The 21,906-nt window shown below is 45.6% G+C and overlaps 1 protein-coding gene across 1 annotated transcript in view; it reads right to left on the bottom strand.

The window, feature by feature from the left end:
* Positions 1-21,906, bottom strand: part of Ikzf1 (IKAROS family zinc finger 1) — an 88,657-nt gene that overhangs the window by 58,725 nt on the left and 8,026 nt on the right. The window contains 2 exon segments of the mRNA XM_085692196.2: positions 6,726-6,845; positions 15,219-15,272. Coding sequence (XP_085548322.2) covers positions 6,726-6,845; positions 15,219-15,272 — 174 coding nt within the window.

Here is a 21,906-nt window from a genome sequence, read left to right as displayed (position 1 = left end):
ACCACTATCCAGCCATTCCTTAGCTGTCACGGGTTCCAAGGCAGTGGCCGAGGCCATCTTGTGTACTAAAGGGCTTTGGGAATGGTTCTAGGATCTGATAGGGTTCTCTCATCCCCGAGGGGTCAGACAACCCAAACAAAGCCGAAAGGTGACACAAACAACATCTATATAAATACCAAAATGAATTAAGCAGAGAATGGGGCGGGGCTATGTTTTGCACCTAAGTGGCTCTGTTTTGGGTAAGATATTAAGGACATTTCAGGGCACTGTGGTCACCATTCTACAAATATAAGGAAGTAAACGGGTATAGAGTGGCCTTTGTGTACAGGAAGAGACTAGGCCAAAGTATGAGCCATATACCTCCTGACCCCCCATCAGCACACTCGTCTACACTCTCTCTCTCCACCAGGGCCTGGCAGAGCTGTCCTACACTTCTTGTGCCCAGAGGTTTGGAGCTGATGGTTCAGACAGGAAATTAGTTCTTTCAGGGGCCTTGAGTGACCCTTTGTTGGGAACCAGGGAATGATCTCATTTTAGGCTTAGTGTCTAGGTGTCTGTGCCAAGTCACTTACTCAGGCACAGGGTCACCCAATTGAGATGATATGTAATTTTTTGTCATTAGCACAACATGAAGACATTAACAACACCATGAGTGCTGGCTGGGGTGAGCTCCATGCTGGTATGTAACTTGCATGCATTGCCTGGGTAGGGTGAACTCCTCATCCTCTAGGTGCAGAGATGGTAGTAACTGCAGAGCTTGTGAGGTAGGGGCTCCAACAGCTAGCGAGGGCCAGCATCTCCAGGAAAACAGCAGTGGGATACTATCAAGCTTTTTGGCCAGTGAGATGGCTCAGGGGGTAAAGGCACTAGCTGTCAAGACTGACTTCAATCCCTGGGACCCACTTGATGGAAAAAAAGAATGGACTCTTGCAAGTTGTCTTCCGGCCTCCACACATGCTCCAAGGTACATGCATATTACACCTCCACACACCCGAAAATAAGTGCAATAAATATTAAAAAAGCAACAATCACGCATTCACCTCACAACACACAGCACATATACACATCACCATATACGCCACACCCATACCACAGACACAATGTACAACATACATGTTATACAAATTGTACACATAAATATCATATATATATATATACACACACCATACACAAGCCCCTTGCACACCACTCACAAGTAAGTAACTCATACCATACATATACATGCCACACACAAGTCATACACATACCCCATACATAAATACCAAATATAAGACACAAACATACATATCACATATAAACTACAGAAATGGCACATGCCACACACAAGCCATGCATCCACACATAATACATACATACAGCATATATATATACCATACAAATGTCACAAACATACATATCACATGAATACCAGACACACTATCCACACACTGCTACACATCATACAAATACACATGAGACTACACACATCTCAGATATATACTATATATATACCATGCACACACATACTGTGTATATATACATATGTACATATATATCACATATGCATTACATACACATGCCCATATGCCACACACATACATATAGACTACCCACCATATATATGCATGTGCCATATAACATATGCATACATAGCACATAAAAGCACATATATACACACAGCACACACATATACCTATTATATACATATTTCTTACATACCTTACACATACACACCACACACATACCATACATGTTTATGTATCACAAATACACATGCATAAAATATTACATACCCATATTCACACATATGTACATGTGCACAGATAAACATATATATGCATATGCCACACACAAGAACACATAAACAAACACATACATATCTACCACACACATAAACAAACACACATGCATCCATCATACATATAATACATAATCTCTACGTACATAGAAGCAAGTAAGCATGCACACATGGGTGCTGACAAAGAACAATTTGCATTTCCTCTAAGGGATGGTCTTAAATTTCTGCTGCTTGGTCTGCATTGTATATACCCAGGCCCAACCCAAGATGGCACGTGTTGCACAGAGTCACTTTCAAATTCAGGCATAACCAAGTGTCAGTGAAGATCACTGATTCCCACTAGTTGACAGATTAAGGGAGATGCAGAAGGCAGAGGGCTTGGGTGGCAGTCTGCAATTCTCATTCCTGAAGGCTGCAGATACCCATCAGCCTCTTGGGCCAAACATGGAAAGAGAAAGAGAGTGGGGAAAACCATTTTTATAATACTATTTAGTATCTCATGTTTTGAGAAATTCATGAAAAAGGGATACTTCTTGGCTGGCTGGGATATGCCTATGGAGTGGGAGGGGCACGCCAGTGGCTTTTACAAGCATTCCAAGGTAGAGATGGACAGACTGTGGCAGATCTGCCCCATTGAAGCCACAGCATGGAGCATTCAGCTCCGAAGAGGAACAAGGGAGCAAGAAAGAGAAAGCAAAGTGCACAAAAAGTCAACCTACATTCTCCAGTCATCCCCAGAGAAGAGAAACCGGGGTCAGCAGTGGCTCCTGAGGCTGGAGACGCTACCTCCTTGCACCTTCGGTCCCTGCACTCGCCGCAGCTGCTCAGATACTGCCAGATAACACTTCTTCCAAGCTGAAGTGGGGCTATCGCTTCAGAAGAGATGCATTTCACCGATAAGAGCAACTTCCTCTAGCTGCTGATTAGATAAGGGGGGCTCACATCCGTACTTGAAGCCAGCTGCCCACTCTCCAGCCAGGCCTGCTGTCTCTCTTCAAGTCCTGAAAAACTCTCTCCAGCCCCTCTCCCCTCTCCTAGGCCTAAGGGAATCCTCATAGCGGCCACCCAACCCGAGGACCACCCTTGCCTGCCTCAAGCTGACCACGGAGACAGGAGAAAGGTAAGGACAGTAGTGCTGGGGAGAAGCCTTGGTGCTGGAGTAGTATGTCTGAAACGCCACACTGAAACCCAGAGTTGGTTTGCCAACCGAAGCCCAAGCTCAACGCTACCCCCTCCATAGGAGAGGACCTTGGCTCCAGGTTACAAAATATGTGTCAATATATTTGACATGCCCTCATGTAACACAACACCATCTACACTGCTTAAACGCAATGAAAGTCTGAATTGCTTATAGTTTCTGTTTCAGTCCTGCCCTCACGGCCGAATCAATGTAATGAATGGAGCAAAAAAAAAAAAAAAAAAAAAAACAAAACAAAAAAAAAACCAAACAAACAAAAAACAACAAACGAACAAAATAAAAACCAGGATCGAGGTTTTTACACACGTCCTTATTTCTCTAGTGGAATGGAAATCGCCCACTTTACTTTGTACTTTCTCCCCACTTCCATCTAAGCTAAGGAGAGCCAGACTCTGGCTCAAGCACTCAGGGAGAAGCTGTGCAGGGCCAGCCGCTCTCAGTGCCGGCAGATGAAGACCAGACTGAGATGGACTCAAAGGGAGATGATGGAAAGATACGCAGCCTAGAATACACACACCCTCGCAGTGTTCCTCCCATTCCTTCTGTCTGGGTTCTGTACAAAGTTGTCCCAATGTCAGGGGCCAAGCAGCCCCCGAAGCTGCCACTTGGGGTGATTTGGGAACACCTAGTCCAGCCTTGGGCAGGCCTATGCCTCTGCTGGCTTTTCTCCTGGACTCTAGGCTAAGCCCCGCCCTTGCCTGGCCTTCTCATAGCATCTGTCTGTGCTGTTAGCCTGGAATCCCCTTCCCCGCACTCCAGGTCTCTTCTCCCTCTGCTCGGACATCCCTGTGGTTACATTCATCATGGAGTGGTGCTCTGGATTCTCAGAGTTTGGCCACAGTCCTCAGCTTGTCAGGTAGGAAGGGCGGTGCAGCTCTGGTCCCTTCTCGGTCACAAGGGGCAAGAGCAAGTCCAAACCAGGAGAAAACTCCCCGGAAAGACGTATTACTGAGCGAAGGAGGGGAGTCTTTCCCAAGTTGCCCAGCTCTCTCTAGACCTCAGCTTGGACACTGTCCCACAGGAAGGCCTTCCCGAGGCCCTGGAGTTCTGTGTCAGTGCAATGGGTTCTGCACTCCCTACAGCAAACAACCAAGACTTGGTAAACTCAGGGCTGCCTGAAGAGGTCAATGAGCGCTTCCCCAACTTCAAATGGTTTCAGACACAACCACTTCAGAGCGCTGAGAGTTCTCTTCATTTTAAAGAGACCACTTCAGAAAGAACAAGCCACAGTTGTCATTAAGTAGACCATTCTGATGACTAAATCCCTGCTTGCCAGAAAGTTCTCCTTTGGGTCTGACTTAAATTCTTCAAGCTGCCCTTCCAATCTTTTGTTTCTTCTTACTCAGACCTTGAAGAAAATGGAGGCCCAGTACTGGTGCGTGTCTTGCTCTGCTTCTGACTGTCATTGTCCCAATATTTGTACACAGATCTAGGGCGGCCTTTCGGCCCATCATTAGAAAAAGCAGCAGTGTGTGAAACCCTAACTTTCAAGTCCTGGGAATGACCCACTAACCAGTTGGGGATTGGGTTCTAGTGTTTCCCACTGATGATTTTCTTACTTGGTCTGCTCTTGTCTGGTGCTACAGACTCTGGATCAACAGCAGGCCTGTCTCTCTCCCATCGAGTGACCCAATCTCCTCCCCTCACTGCTGGTCAGTTCTGACCATGCCTTCCCAAACTGTCCACTCTGATGGCTCACACTCAGATTTCAAGTTAGTCTCCTCTTTGGTACTGTTCTATTTCTTCTTTTCCTGGCTGATTTTAGTTTGCCTATTTTATGGGTTCCTTCCCCTCTCCCCAGACAGGGTTTCTCTGTGTAGCCCTGGCTGTCCTGGAACTCACTTTGTCTATGAGGCTGGCCTCAAACTCAGGGGTTCACTTGCTTCTGCCTCCAAGCACTGGGATTAAAGGTGTGCACCACCACTACCTGATGTACGGATTGGTTTTTAATTAATAAATCCATTGTCTCTTCCTGATGACCTGCTGCCTGTCCCTCTCTCGCTCCTGAAGCTACACAGGGCCCCTTTTTCCAGGGCTGTAAATCCTGGGATGTACAATATACATTTTCCCTACCTTTTACTTTTTGTCTGCCATTTTGTCTTCTGCTTTTTTTTTTTCATCTGGCCCACAAAGCCATCCTGGGGCATGTGGTAGTTGCTCTTGCTCACATGAGGAAACTGAGGCTTGGGACGATGAGAAGCTCTGCCCTGAGAGTCACAACCAGGGACTAGGAATCTGGAATGTGTCCTTTCTGGGACTTGCCCTCCCGCATGACCACATCCCTCTTACTGACTCCCTGTCTCCATGGTGACTCTTGCTTCCTCCTGCTGCCTTCTGCTCCTACCCCAGACTCTTCAGGCTCCTGGTCCCCTGGCTTTTTTTTTTTTTGACTCCTTGGTTCTCATACCATACCATGGGACAGTGTGGTGAAGTATTGCTTCAACTTTATTTACTTCAATCTGTGAATTCTCCTACATGCTATCTTCACACCATTCTATTGAACGTTACAGTCTGCAAGTTATGAAACCCACAGCCTGCTGCTTACATGTGGAGCAGGTGAGGCTCCTCCAAGAGTCACACAGGACCAGCTGGCCACCATGTAATGTGGCTGGGGCATCTGTAGGGCAGATCCTCTCACCCCTTTCCCACATTTTATCTGTCCTCCAGGCTTTTTCTCTCAGTTTTCCTGGCAAGTGACTCTTTGGCCTCTAGTTGCCCATGAGAACCTTCGCTTCCTTTATTTGTGGGGTGCACGTCAAATGGCCTCCTGTCTCTCCAGGGCCAAGACAACGGCTACTGTCAAATCAGGCGAAAAGGATTACCGAGGCCTTTTATTTTCTCAAGTTTGAAAAGACTGTGTTCTAAACTCCGCCCTGAGAGGAAACTGAACTGAAAATTGTGCATGGGGACAGTCAGGTAGAGGAGACTCTGGAAATGACAAGGCCAAAGGAATTCCCACACTGAGCGTACCTGGGACTGAGCGCTTTACTCGGGATGCAAGGGGCACCGTCTGTCATGGAGTCAGTCACGGTTGGTCCCCAGTAACACAGCATGGTCACAGGGATAAAGTGCCCATCAGCTTTTGCTGACACTCATGACCCATTCATCTATGACAAGTGAAGGACACATCTTCCCTGCTCTCCAGGAACCGGCCTTGTTTTCAGTTCCCTAAAGCCTGCCTGCAGCGTGATGATTCTGCAGAGGCTCCACGGCAGCTGTGGGATTGCAGGGCAAGCCCACCTCTTTGTCCATCAGAACCAAGTCAGCAGCCCGACTCTAGCCGGGGCGCTCTGTGTGTCATGTGGTCAAAGGACATTGCCCTCTGTTTCCCAGGACGAGCCTCTTGCTTTGTGATGAGAACCACAGGCAGGTTGTGAACATCTGTCTATGCCTGGGTTACCTTGAAAAACAAACCCCTATCACACAGGGTGCTTCCGGGACTAAGCTGAATCTTTCGATTTAAACTGACCTTTAAATTTATGTAAATGTGTTTCAAAAGGTACACTCATGCTAGTAGGTCAGCCCATAGTAACACCAAGACCACTTGCAATAAGCAGAAAACCACCTTAAAAACAAACACATCAATTAAAACAGATTGCCCAAGTCCCAACTTTTGGAAACCCTGAAAAATATAAGGGAGTGACTTCAGGGGGCAAGCGGGACTGACCACACCTACCTTACCCTACACAGCAGCCATTTCCTAACTGCGGGTGTGTCGCAGCCTGAAGGACACCACGGTGACCCACTTACCCATGCCTCGCTCACTCTTGGAGTTCTGCTGTGCACCAGAGGTGGTGGAGAGGTCTTCGGGGACAGGCATGGGTTCATCCCCTTCATCGGGAGTGTCACTGACTGGGGGGCTCTCCTTCCCTGTAGACACAAATCAGAGACTGAGTTTCCAGCGGGCATGGTCAGCTGCTGGGAAAACCTTAGTGCCGGGCTTCCTTGATAGCACGAAAGGGCAGCATGAAGGGGTATCTGCTCTGAATTACTGCTTCCCTGTTAGGACCAACATGTATTGCTCTTTCTAGGAATGAATAGCACTGCCAAGCAATAAATAAACACCAGAGAACAAAGATTTACAAAAGGCAAACAACACCTGTAGCCTTAGCTATTCCTGCTACTAAATTACTACATAAACACTGATATATTGCAGAACAGATCTGATGACGTCATTTTTCCAAAGGAAATCAGCCTTTAGATATTCTCAATACATTTTGGTGCTACCGAGCTATTTCTACAATTTTATTTGTAATGGGCACATGAAGGGTTCCGTTTTTTTTCTGCTTTTACTCTATATTTTTAATTTTTTTTTATATTTTTAAACAATACTGAGCTGAGCACCCTAGCCATCAGTTTTTGGACATATCCTTAAAGGCACCATTATGTACTCTTTGGAAGGGTTACTGCTGGGCCAATGGCACCTGTATCTCCAAGGCTCTGCATGTGCTTGACAAACTCACAGTCCACACAGAGACAAAAGTTTGTTACACTTCATGAAGTAAGGCTTCCTCCCTCCCTCTCTTCTTTCCTTCCTTCCTTCTTTCCTTCCTTCCTTCCTTCGTTCCTTCCTTCGTTCCTTCCTTCCTTCCTTTCTTCTTTGCTATTGTTTGACAATCCCTTACACCGATATACAATATTTTGGTCATTTTCACTCCCCGTTACCCTCACATCCCCCTCTTAATCTCACCGACTTCCTTCTTCCCAGGAATCTTTGGCTGAATTAAAATGAGGTCCCTTTAGCTCTTTTAGATATGAGAACAACACTGTGAAGCTGTCACTGATAGCCTTTTCTCACTCTTTTCTCATGAAGGCTGGAATTTGAAAAACTTCACCTTTCCAGAGCTGTTTAAAGGGGTTAATAGGACTGGTGAGGCCCTAAGCCTATGCTAACTGATCCACTGTAGCTACTTACAAAAGGCAGTCTTGCTTAAGAAACTGAAGGTAGTACCAGTATACCAGATGTGTGCCTGATGAATTAGCAACTTGGCCCAACAGGCAAAATGAATTCCACACAGACACTAACCCAGACTTTTGGGAGCACATGCAAACAACACGTCAATCATTAAAACTTTCTGAGAACATGACGAGACACGGTGTGAAGACTGGATCAACTCACAAGAATTGCACCAACGTTTTAGGAGATGGACGGGATCAGTAAAAGTCTCAGTACACGAGACAAGCATTACTGAAATCTTTAAAATAGAATCTGTAAAGGCACCAAGGATATGCTTTGGGGGATAGCATTACAATGTCTAAGAAAGAGACGTCACAATGTAATATCCCAGGTTAGCTGTGATTAGAGCAACTGGCATATTTTCAGAAAGAGCATTATTGGGTATATTTGGATAGCTGATACAAGATAAATAGTTAAAGATGGGGTAAGATTATATAATTTCCCAAGAAAAGGAAAAGGCCCGAGAGACTGATCGAAAGTCTTCACATTATGCTAGAGTCTGGGTTCATTAGTCAGCGCTGTCTCCATCACCCTAAATAGATGACCTTTAAAGGAACCATGGTTGGATGTGTGGCCTTGACTCTCATCTTCTCAGCAAGAGAGGAAAGACTCTAACCAGGAGGATGCAGAAGGCATACCAACAGTTTGACAACTCTTACTTTCATACAGAACCATGGCCCAGAATAAAGGTTTTCAAAGTCTGAGGACTTTAGGGAGGAATTCAAAGATAGCGACCACACAAAATTCTCAGCAGATCTTCTTTATAATACAAAGAAATTGCAGTGGGGAGGGGGGAGCCAGATGAACAATGACCTATATCACTTGTCTTCTGAAAGGCCAATGAAGAACCTCCAAAGAGGAAAGGGAAGAGGAAAATGATGTAATTGCATTATGACCTCAACAGAAGAGAAATAATTATAAAAAGAACCTCCATCAGATTGATAGTGGGGCCCCTGGCAACAGAGCCACAACTTGAGAAGCTGGTGTATGAGTTGACAGATACAGAATGGTTGGAGTTTTGGGTTCCTGTGATGACCAGCTGTTACTATGACTGAGTGGGAATGGGAGAAAGAGAAATGGAATTGCTTCGACTTCTTTTGCTATGATGATCTTTCCTATGATAACTTCTGGGCCCAAGGAGGTGCCATATCACACTAGAGCTCGGAGGAGGGTATGTGTGATAAAGATCAGGTGTTAGCTAATGAAAGCATGCCACAGTTTCAGCTCAATTCATGTTGAATTATGTGCCCCCTCCAAAAAAACCAAAACCAAAAAAAAAAAAAAACAACCAAACCACTCTTAGTTACCCATTTTTAAAAGTGTGGCTGACCCATCTTTGAAAGAACAATATCAACTACGTCTTAGGGATGATGTTCGTAATAACAGCTGTGTTTCTTAAGAATCACAGCTGGCTCAAGTCATTACACTAAAAGGCCAGCTCCACAGTATTCCTGATCTTATATCTCCGTCCTTTATTTTGTCCCTCCGTGGAGGACGAGGTGTAATGAGAACAGTAGGGATCATGACTCTAAAATACCTGTGGGCCAGACCGATCAATAGGAACTCTTAGAGCAGAAGAAACCACACAGAGAGATGAAGAATAACAGATCAGTCCCCATGTTTCTAGGGGCATGGAGTACAAAACCAGACCGGATGGAACAAAACCAGATGTGCTCCCATGGCAGCCGAGAGCATGGCATTAATTCAACCCTGCCTCACCTGGGCTCACTGATGGTTGTTAAGAGGTCCTCTGATTTGCCTAAAAGCCCCCCAGTGTGAATTGTGTTGCAGAGACGTTCGTCACTCTGGGGGACTCTGTGCCCAAGGACCTTTGCATTCTTTTACTGCTGGAAGGTCTTCCTGAGGAAAATGTACCATTTCATGGAAACCTCCCTGAGAGGCAAAATCATTGCGCACGCTACTTTTCGCCCCTCTCATCATTTGAACCATTTCTTTATAAAAGGCAAGTGCTAAGTCAAGCCAACACGGCCCCATTATGAATACACTGTGGGATCTGGGCTACAGGTCTCAAGAGAGCAGCCGAAGAGGTGATGGAGAAGGAGAGATGGCGGGAAGAAATGGAGGGAAGGAGAGAGGGCCACCACTTTAGAACTCTCTCCTCAGGCAGACTGGGAGGCTAAAATTCAGGATTCTAGTACAGTTCAGAGGGTTGTGGAGAAAATAAAGTTAACAACAAGCACGAACGCTAACCTGTCAAGCTCATGGTGTCACTCAGAAACCTATCATGCACAAGAGAAGCACAGGCTATGGCTTGCACCTTTACCCTGCAGCACGAGCAATGGGGTGGAGAAAGCAAGACAGCAAGCATTTAATAAGTCACCAAATAGCTCTGAAGAGGCAAGTGCAATTTCACTTACTTGGAAAACAAAACTTCTGCCTAAATTATAAATGTATCAATTTATACCTAATTTGCCTGTTGCCTATGTGTCAAGTGTGTCTTTGAGAAGTTTCTGTGGTCAAATGAAAGAAACCGTGCCCTTAATCCGAAACTAAAAGTAAATGATTTCTCAAGTAGATTATAATTTACCCTAGCTATCCAGCAAAACTCTGGGAATCTCTCCCAAAGGCTGTGTCTTTAACATACTGAGGGACCCAAGGAAACATAATACCTGGGGTAAATAGATGCTCCTGACACAGAACAACCGCTCTAGAGAAGAGTGAGATGCTTGGCGCCTAGAGCTGAGTAGGCTCATACTCCCATGGAACTTCTTGTCAATCTCTTATCAGCCATGTTTTAGTTTCCTACAATTTGGAGGTAACTACATCCTCCTTCAGTGGGTTTTTGTATGGTGAAAACAAGAAAATGCTTAGGCTAGTATTGGGTAATTCAAAGTGCTCAATCAATGTGATTTACTATGATTAACAGGGCAGGATACTTCCATTGTTATTTAATAGACATGAGGCTTCTTTCCCTACACAGATTATGCATATTTACAGGGTGTACACCTTGTGTGCATGTTCCAACAAACACATTACAAATAGCAATAAGATAATACCAAATACACAAATGGACGGATCTAGAAAACATACTATTGAGTGAAGTAACCCAGAAAGACAAATATAATATGTACTCACTCATAAGTGGCTTTTAGAGACTTAAAGCAAAGAAATACCAGCCTACAATTCACAATCCCAAAGAACCTAGACAACAAGGAGGACCCCAAGAGAGACATACACGGATCTAATGTACATGGGAAGTAGAAAAAGACAAGATCTCCTGAGTAAATTGGGAGTGTGGGGATCATGGGAGAGGAGAGAAAGGGAGAGGGGAAGGGGAGAGGAGCAAAGAAAAATATATAGCTCAACAAAAACAATAAAAAAGAAAATATCAAGTGTATAGTTCGGGTGATGGGAGCCAGAGGAGCCTCAGAGACTCACTGGCCAGAGCCACTGCTGCACCAGGAGATATACCACGGTTTAGGAGGCTTGGGTTCCACAGCTGCAGTCAGAAACAGGTGTGAGGATGGCCTTTCAACTCCTTTATGTTTTTTCCCATAGACTGTCTCTTTCTGTAGAAGGCAAACAAAAGCCCAAGCCATACGCATGAGTAATTTGAAAAGAATGACGTAGAAGAGAAGGAAAAAATAGCTTCACTCAAAAAGTTAGTGAGGAGTGTCCCAAAGGAAACGGCAGCTTTCTTTAGATCCACACATGTTCGACTCAAAATCCGAGGCCTGCAGGCCAGGAGAGCTCTGATGCCCCAATTTGCAAACATGCTTAAAACATAGAGGGGTCCTTGGTGATTATTTTGTAACTTTATTGCATGGTCCCTGGGTGAGATTACTGTAGAGGACCATGCAGGAAGGCTGGACACACCTGTAGGTCAGAGCCTACTCCTATCAGTGAGAGTTTTCCAATTAGTGGATTCAAGTCAGTGAGCCTGATCTGTAATCCCTGTCAGCCTCTAGGATTGTCCCCAGCCCCTAGGTGGCATCAGCTGGAGCAGAGTTCACAATTAGGATAAATGCCAGGAAAAAAGAATCCAAAGGGCTTGAAAACAGGGGCTTAGCGGGGACTGTTTTTTTTTTAAGTATTGCACATGTTTGGGGGAATCCTACGAAACTGCTGCCATTTGAACATTTTATGAAAAAGAGAATGACTCAGTAATACATTCCTCCACGTCTTATGAAGAAAGTTAACCCCAGGCTGAGAATATAGCTCAGTGGCAGAGCGCCTGCCTCGCACAAGCAACATCCTGGGTTCCATCCACGGTGACACTCAAGGCCACTAGAAAAACAAAGAAATCCAATCCACTCCTGTTTAACTAAACGTGCATCCCACCATGCAACTTCCCACTGCCTTCCCAGCCTTAGCAGACAAAGAAAGAGACCCGGTTTGAATTGGGAAGGTATCAGATTTACAGAAGCGTAAAGGCGGTGTTTAATCCCCTTCCTAAATGTGACACACTCTATGGATGCTCTAGTCATTGTTTAGAATGCTCAAGGCTGAACAGAACTCAGCGGCTCCATCAGGGATGGAGAGAGAGTCGTTCCTTTGCTATGGGCATACAGAGAAAATTTCAGACTAAATCTTTTCAGACAAAAAGGAGAGTGAAGGAGTTTTCTTTTTTTTTTTCCCAAGCTGCTTGTTAAGCCTGCCCCAGCTATCCTCTCCTTTAGGGCGATCCACAATGCACAAGTATTCAGCACAACTTTTAAGGGCAAGAAAAGAAAGTTCAGGAAAATAAGGCATTCGTAAGCCTCGGGATCAAAACAGAAAGATGAGAGTACTGACTATTCCTCCCAGCTAACATGTCAGAGGCAGTTTTCAAGGCTAAGGTATATTTGCATCTTTATTGCTTTAAATTTCTTATTGATGCCCAATAATTGCTCATGTTTTTTGTGGTACAGTGAGATATTTGAGATTTCAGACATATATGCAGTGCATAACAATCCCTACATGTGTGTGGCACATCCCACCATGCCAGACTCTCCACTAGAGTGAGCAAATTCAGAATCCTGTCCTGTAGGTTTCTACAGTGCTGTCAATAGCAGTCACCATACTGTGCAAAAGCACACTTGAGTTTCTTCCTCCTAGCTAACCACGTTTCGCATCCACTGACCCACCTCTCTCTGCCTATGCCCCTTACCCCCCAGCTTCTGGCAGAAATCATTCTCTCTCAACTTCTTTTTAAAGAGAAATGTTCAAATATGACACAATTCATCCCCAATAAACATAAACACACTGCTTACTCACTGGACAGTGTTGAGAAAACAATGGCATGTTTTTTATGGGATAAATTATGGAAATAAGTTTAAAAGGTAACTATCACAGGGCTGAAGACCACACAAAAGGTGGCGGCTTAGGCGAGGGAATTTGGCTCCTCTGCGGTGTATTCTTTTTCTGTTAATTACAAACGTGCTGTGAGCATGTTACCTCAATAAATCGCCACACGTTCTGTGAAATACTGAAAATATTGAGGGTTTTCTGTCTGCAACGTTTTTGTTTCCTCTCCACTTTGTTCTTTGCTCACCTTTTAGGAAGCAGCTTATGGTCTATCCTTACTGAATTTTTTTTTATTACACTTCTCTGTGTGCGCATTTACAAGCACACTCACGCACAGTGTGCATGCCATTGATTTTTAGTTCCTGGACTATTTCATTTAACTGAATGCCATTCCCATCTATTCATGTTGTCCTAGATGACAGGATCCCAACTTTTATAACTAAATGGTATTCCATTGTATACACATACCACGCGTTATCCACCGATGGGCATTTGGGTTGATTTAATCTCTAGCTTATTGTTTTGACATCAGGACATCAGAACGTAAAGGTCATCTGAGGTCAAAGACATAAGGAAAAGCAGAAGAGGAGAACCAACAAAAGGGTTCTTCTTGCCCTTGGAGTTTCTCAACATCCCTATTTTTGTGACATCCGAGGCAATCCGGCTGTAAGGGGTAAGCCCAGTGGGCGAGGTCTTCCATCAGAAGACCCCATGCTTCTCCTCTAATTATGTTTGGCACACACAGTTTCCCTGGGCTTTGGGGGGGGGCGGGTAGGGAAACTAAACACAAAGCTGCAACAAACTTAACAACATTTTTCCATGTAACTGTTTTGCTTAAAAAGCATAAAAGAAAATAAAGCCAAGTAACTCTGAAGAGTACAAGATAAAAGCAACGTCTTCCTCCTCTCCCCACACGCCCACAGCTTGGGGGGGGGCGGTCCAGGTTAATATGTACACTCCAGAATCACTGTAACTGTTCACACAAGCATGTAGAATGTACGTGTGCACACGTGTGTATAACTCATTTTCTTCTTCCACATGGAATCATACTTTGCATCTTCTCCACTATCATGTACATTTCAGATTTCTTTCCATCCCTGCACATTCATACTATCCTCTATTTTAAGACCTGAGGGTACATACAGGTCGGTGGACAGACCATGGTTTTTAAGTACAAATGGCAATGCCACAGTGTGCTTCAGTAAGGGGTGGGATTCAGGGCATGCAGGTTCTCTGGAGGGCAATGCAGCACCACACATTCAGGGCAGGTCCCCTAGAAGCACCCACCTGGACCAACTTGCAAACTTAGAAATGAACACTTCCTCAGAACCTGGGTGGGGGGCAGCTCGGCCAAGGCGCAGAAGGCAGACTGAACAGTGACACATAAAGGCCAGGCTTCTGGGGCTGGGGAATTGCCTGGAGGCTCTGAAACAGAAATACCGACCAGACCTCCAAGTCCAGGAAGCCTGCTTCCAGGTAGTGTGCCGATACAGGGCCAGGCAGGAATGGGCTTCACCTACTTATCATACAGGAACACAGCAGGATCTGCTGCACGGCACATGCTCAGTGCTACCCCACCGGACAGCCTGGGGCCTGACTTGACTGTCTCCCAGCCATAGCTCTCCATTTCCCAGGTCTTGTAAGAGGAGAAGACCTCAGCAGCTATGTTTTTGCCTTCCTCCCTTGGTAAGTCCTCAGCCCCTGACCTGGGCCCTGTTGGTAGGTGTGCTTTCTTTGCAAGCTGCTGTCTCCTATTCTTCTCTCCCATCTTTTACCTCTTAGATGCCACCTTTTGACATGCATTTTAGCTGTTTGATAGATAAATCCATCATAATTTTCTCCAAAGTACAGTATTTATTTAATCCTTTCCGAGTTGCTGTCAGAGTTGACACCATAACCCATTTCATTTGGGAGGCTTTTATGTTCAGGCTCTCAAGCTGGGATGCTTTGAAAGTTGAAGTAAACAGTAACACATCCCATCTGGCCCCAAGCACAGCCAGCACAACTTCTGGACACATGTCTATCACCCAAGGTCTCACCTGAAACTTGGGACATGTCTTGACCCTCGTCAGCATCCATTGCGTTCAGATTATCTGAGAAAGAAAAGAGAGAAATGGATTTAGTTTAAAGCAAAATTAGAGAGACAGGCAGAGAGAGAGAGAGAGAGAGAGAGAGAGAGAGAGAGAGAGAGAGAGAGAGAGAGATTGTACTATTTAACAACAACGCTATCTAGCAAGAAGAATGCATTTTTCCTCTTCACATACTTGCTGGAGTATCAGTCTAGCACAGACCCTGATCCTTTAAAAAACAGCATTACAAAGATTTATAAAAATATCATTACAAGCACAGGAGGACCAAATTTGTTATTTATTGTTAATTTCCTACTGCATAATAACCCAAAATGCAAACTGACTGCAACAAAATTAAGCAGAAAATTAAATGGCCCTGGGTCATTGTAGGCACAGAATTCATTCTCTTGGCTGATCCATAGTTATGTTCTTTCTAATTTACTGAGCATGCATCGATGAACCTTGAGTCAGCTTGGTGACACGCGTACAATCAGCAATCAAAAAACGAAGCAATTTGCTGAAGAATGTCTCATTTACCCAGGCAGGCTGCATATCTGAACAGCAACGCACTACCTCCATCAATAATGAATACACCTCCAGCCTGGCAGATGGGCAACACAGGCTCTGTCCTTGTCCCCCCACTCCTCGACTCTAGCTTCAGATCCCACCAGCACTCTCCCACGGGGAGAAGTGACAGAACAAACCAGGAGAGGGCCCAAGCCTCCTGTTTTGCAGGCCTGCAACTGGCTTCTCATCTTGGTTTGAACTGAAAACACCCTGAGGAAGAGGCTGTCCTGTAGCAGCCGTGGGAAGTGCTCCAGGACTATACTACAAATGACCACAGACACCAGGGAGGGACCCAGAGACAGAGGGAGAGGAACAACGGCAGTGGGACTTGGCTCGGAGGCCACACCTCCGAGCACTTAGGTGCCCTTAGATGTTACATTCTTAGCGCACAACATCCAGTAACTCATAAGAAATCCATGCCCAGCAGAATCCTGTGGTGACTTCATTGAGTCTGCTCACCATGCTCTGCTAGACCCCTGCCACTGTTGTCAGACTTAGGCTATCTGCTTGAGTCTAAGCCGAGTGCCTTTGTTTTTACCTGGGGACCACCGTTTCTCTGCTTCAGCGAGGTGGATATGAGCTGAGGCCTGCTTTCATCAGAGACCTGGAGACCGATGGGGGATGCCAATCGTTTGGAAACCATGTGGGCAGTAGCACATATGTAAATAGCTCTATATAGCACAGAATCATATGGAAGGCATGGTATGGATATACATAGCACATGCATATATTCATGTGTTGTATATATTATCTATATGTATTCAGATGCCATATATTGCTAATATGTACTTTATGTGATGTTATATCTATCCATCAATCTAAAACTTGAGGTCTCTTTTTACCTTTAACATTTTTGTGATATACATGGATAGAACGCATATATTTTTTCAAGAATATGCTCAGCTATAAGGAATGCTTCTGTGCGGAGAAGGGTTTCATCTGTTTCTAAAAGGCATTTCATTGGTCTCAGTTGTGAGAACTTCCAAGGCTGATACCTGGTTTCAGAGAGCAGCCAGGACCACAGGGAGACAAAAACCGCACAGTACACATATGCTTCAGACCCCCAGTGAAGGTTTAGCAGCCACTGAAAGGAAACAAACCATCCCTAGAGGCAACCACCAACCAGCATAAGAGCAGCCAGAAGTTCTGTGCCCAGAGTCCCACACCATTCTGGGTAAAAAGGACTGGATTCTTCTGAACAATGATAAAGGACTCAGAGGAGAGGCCTGTGTGAGAGCTGAGACCTTATTTCTGTGGCTTGCTGGCCACAGATGAACTGGTTTATGAAGCTCATCAAAAGTTCTGTGATGTCCCAGTGTTGGCAGGTAAAGCAGAACTCAATGACGGCAACACAAAATGTCTGTAGTGTGAACTTTGAACTTTTGGTGACATGAGTGAGTTTTCATGAGGTTTCTTTCTTTCTTTCTTCCTTATTTTTGGGAAGAAACTCATGTAAGTTCCACCACTTAGGACTCATAATATTTGTAACTTTCAGCTCTTTTTCCTGTGTGTTTCCTATGCTTTTCATAGAATAAGACACTACATGTTATTTCAGAAGTATTTTTATTTAACTACTACATAGTACCATCATTATATATTAATGGATATGCACTAAAGGCCTGACTGACTAGATGATCGCCCAGTATAATACACCCAAGTTCCTTCCGACTCGAAGGAAAAGAAATGTTTCATCGGGCCTGTGAGTACCTGCCCTCCTCTCAACAGTATCTCCTAGACACAGCAAGCAGCTCTCACGGAGCAGGCAGACAGGGAAGTCACTTGGAGCAAGACCCCAGGGGCAGCGTGGCCATCATGGTACATGACAGGATGCCAGCAGCTCACTTCTGCTCTTGGTTGCTTGGCTGGGTCACCTGATGACAGACCCACTCCCAGCCAGGGCCCATGGACCCTTGTGGCACAGTCTCCCTCACTTCGATTTTCATGTACATTTTCAACCCTATCCTCTCTGGACTTGTGACTAGTACAGTCGCCAATGGGGGTCCCTTACTTGGTGCAAAGCTCAACCATCAGTAACGCTTTCAGATACTTAACAATAAATTAAGGGCCGGAGTCTGCCTAGATCGTGTCCTACGGATTCTCAGCCTGACTTGTCTGTCATTGCTGGAATGATTTCTCAAGCCCCTCAAACTTCCCAAAACTAAAAATCTGCACCTTTTTTTTGGGGGGGGGGAGACAAAAGAAGTAATCCATCAAGGGCAGAGTGAGAGGGAAATACATTTGGTTTCTTTCAAGGGAAAACTTAGAAAAGTATCAGGAAGGGTCCTGAAAGACTCTAACCCATTCCTAGGTCCTATGCTAACCACCAGGGGCTGCTTACAAAATCCCTACTTAGCACCTCTTCTCCTCTGTAGAAGCAACACAGAGCACAGGAGGGGGAAAAGGCAGGATTTAAAGGGCCCCTGAGAGATGTCTCAGAGGACAAAGGTGATGCTGCCACACCTAGCCGACCCCCCCCCAGCTCTATCCTTAGGAGCCACACAGTGGAAGAAGAGAACTGACTTCACAGCTGTCCTCTGACCTCCACATGTATGTGCACACACGAAGAAAAGAATCCATTTAAAAAACTTCAAAAATGAGAATTTAAGCTCAGTTATGTTATAGTCTCGGCTAGAAATAAAATAAAACGAAATAGAAAGAGTTTTCGTTCACTAAAAGGCATTCATCGCCAAGCAAACGAATGGCATGTTTCCTCAACTCTGACCCATCTGAGAAGTTAGCATCTTCAGGTCTGGGCAGGGGTGTCAGAAGGAACAGGCGTGCCACAGAAACGTGTTGCGATGGTCCACTTTGCACGGGAAAGGCAAGCAGTCTCAGGTAAGAGCCAACCCAATGGAGAGCACACCACTGTATCAGTAAATGAGCCTGTGCAGTTCTTCTAAACATGAATGCTTTTATTGTTTCTCTGGAGCAAGCAGTTCTGAATCTTGCACAAGGGGAAATAGATGCAGAGATAAGTGCAGGCCAGCATGACAGAGGCTGCCCAAGGCTGGCCCTTTAGGACAGAGAGCAGTGAAGCTTCCCTTGTAACCCACCATCCCTCCAGACCTCTGCATTTCCTGTCTTCTTCGGTTAACTCTGCTCCTGTCTCTCTTTCTGCATCTTCCTCTCCCTTCCCTCTGTCCCTCTCCCTTCCTGTTTGCCTCTCTGTCTCTCTGTCTCTCTCTCTCTCTCTCTTGCTTTCTCTCTCTCTCCTGATTAAACAGGGACAAACAGGTTTCGTTTCCCTGATTCAGACAGAAGGAGTCAACAAGTCACTAATGTTAGAAGAGGCATGGAAGACAGGAGAATAGGTCACAGGTTTCAGATGGCCAAGGAAGGACTCCATTGCACTGGGGATCAGGCAGGAAGCACAGACTCAAAGCTTCTGCAGCCCGCGAGAAACTCCCTGGGAAACCAGGAGCCTTTCTTTCCTCTTGCCACACAGAGGCCATTGCCACCAGGCTGGAACCTGGCTGGCTCCCGGGAAAAGCATCCAACAGCCCTGGGCAGTTGCTGCCTCCAGGTAAGCAGGCTGGCCAAATGTTCCTTAATACTGGCCCATTTCTAACTTGCAAGGCCCAGAGGAGGGCTTACTAGAGCCCAGGAGCACACAAGTCCCCAATGGGTGCCGCCAGGTCTTCCTTCAGCAAGCACCTTTCCCAGTGGGGCTCCAAGTCCTAGCCGGCTGAAGGAGCAGAAAGAGCTCCTTCAGCCCTAGCCCACTGGCTTTTCCAGAATTGTCTCAAGCTGAGTGAGCCTAGATTTATTAAATCAAAATGGAAAACGAGATGCTAGCCGGAAACCACAAACATTTGTCTTCTCAAGTTAGTCTGACAGTATGGCTACCAGAGAACGGCTAAGCACATGGCACAGAAAGCCTGCTGCAGGCAGGACGGTCGGTGGGGGGGGGGGGGGAATCTGCCTGCACTGTATTTCCACATGCTTTGAAACCTGCCCCCCACTCCCCCAGGGATTCAGAAACACCACACCAACTTTTGTATTTGTTTTCAAGGTAAATGCCCTTCCCCGTCTTGAAATGGCCTTGCGACCTCCCTGTGTAATGATGCTCCACAAGGACCCTTGAGGGCCTGGTCTATAGCCAGAAATGGAAGAGCACAGGGACCTTTTAGGCGGCTGTGAGGTGTTTGAGAGGGACAATGTTATGTTTTCTGACACGGTGAGACCCTGCCTTGCCTTGCATTTTACTGGGCAGCTTGGCTCAGATTCCAGTACACAGCGAGCATCCAGTGCCTGTTTGTCAGGGAGACCTGTTTTATCATCTCCGTTTTACAGAAGAGAAGACTGAGGCCCTTAGCAGAGTCACAAAATAGGAGCAGCCAGCCCAAGGCTATATCCAACCAACAGCAGAGCTGAGCTCTGAAGTCACAGCCATCTGGTGACAAAATCTATCCTCTGCTATTACTGCTCCAAGAACTGTACATAAGATGCAGAGCGGACAATATCCGAATGTCTGACAGACAAGGAAAGGTATCCTTTATGTTTGGCCAGCATACAAACTTGTTCTCAGCAATAGCCTGAAACCAAGACATCGTTTTCACAACAGAACTTCTGCAACAAAATTAAATTCTGGTTATGCAGCTACATACATGTGCCCAGTGTGTTTCTTTCTTATGGGTGAAACTGCCGCAGGGATACTTGGGACTAGCTGCTTAAATACTGGACAATACTTGCTCTGAAGGCAGTTAAGTGTGTGTGTGTGTGTGTGTGTGTGTGTGTGTGTGTAGAAGGAAATGGGGAGGGTCTAAAACTATAATCTATTAAAAATGTCTGTTACAGACCTCTGTAATAAAACATTATTTTGTGAGAGACATGTCTTTTCATCTGCACACTGAAGATTTTACTTTTTTGCAAATCTATCATAGCGCCACGAATTACGCTGTGTTTTTCAAAAGGCATGCTCCACCAGAAAGGCCAGCAATATGCAAATCTTTGTATCTAGTCACAGACCTTCTAGGTTTGCGGAACAGTTTGACAAAGCAGGTTGGGGAACATAAAAACTTCTGAGCACTCCTATTTCATCTCTGATCCTTTTCATTTTACCAAAAATTAGCTGCCAATCTACACAGTTTCATGATTATTTCCCAGAGCTTTGCTGGTGCAAATAACAATGAAAAACAAGATTTAAACAGGAGCACAGGAATCCAATTTAGCGTTCACATGCCCCTCCCCCCCCACATCCAGCTAAGCTGCAGAAGCTCCCCGCAGCAGTCTGCTCTGTGAACCTTCTTCTCCAGGGCAAATCACTCAGATGTGCAGTCCTGGCTTCACAGTTTTCCCTCTGTGGGCAGGAACTGATATGCAAAAGGAGAAGGGTCAAAGGGAAATGAGGAAGTTGGTCACGAATACAGCAAGGGGCCAAGGAAATGCCTCAGTCAGGACCTGAGTTTAATCCCAGAAACCCAGGGAGAAAGCCTTGCCTGGCAACTGTAATTCCCGTGCTGGGAGGTGGGGACAGAGGACCCATGAGGCTAGACAGCCAACCAATGGAGCCAGCCAGTCAGGGACAGACTCTGGCCTGGAAACATGGGGGAGAGATTGAGGGAGAGTCTCCATTTTGACTTCCGGCCTTCACACACATGTGCACAGACACGTGTGAACACACACACACACACACACACACCCGAGAGAGAGAGAGAGAGAGAGAGAGAGAGAGAGAGAGAGAGGAGATAAAATAAAGAATGCTTCCTAGTAAAAAGCTGTAATTGAGCACCTGCTCCATGACGTGGAATAGAAAATGGTGGACCCAGGCACGGAGGCTCCCACTTGTAATCGATGGACTTTCAAAGGGACACATGAGTTTGAAAGCAGCCCAGGCAACTTATGAGTTTCAGGCTAGCCTGGGCAGCAGGGTGAACCCCCAGGCCAGAAGAGGAAAGAGAAAAAGATGGTAGATCGTACACAAGAAAGACAATTTTTAAAATGCAGACAATGGAATTGGGAACAAGAGGTCCGTAAGTGTCTTGGCATGGCTGTCATTCTTCCCTTTGCTCTCTCTGCCATCAGGGAAGGCATGGTCACACACAAAGCTGGGTTTCCTGTCTACCCTGCACATGGGCCACCTACTCACAAT

This window comes from Myodes glareolus, chromosome 8 (assembly GCF_982192425.1).
Source record: "Myodes glareolus chromosome 8, mMyoGla1.1, whole genome shotgun sequence".
In the NCBI taxonomy this organism is placed as follows: Eukaryota; Metazoa; Chordata; class Mammalia; order Rodentia; family Cricetidae; genus Myodes; species Myodes glareolus.
Note: the sequence above shows the minus strand (reverse complement) of the source record. Positions and strands in the feature narration are given on the sequence as shown.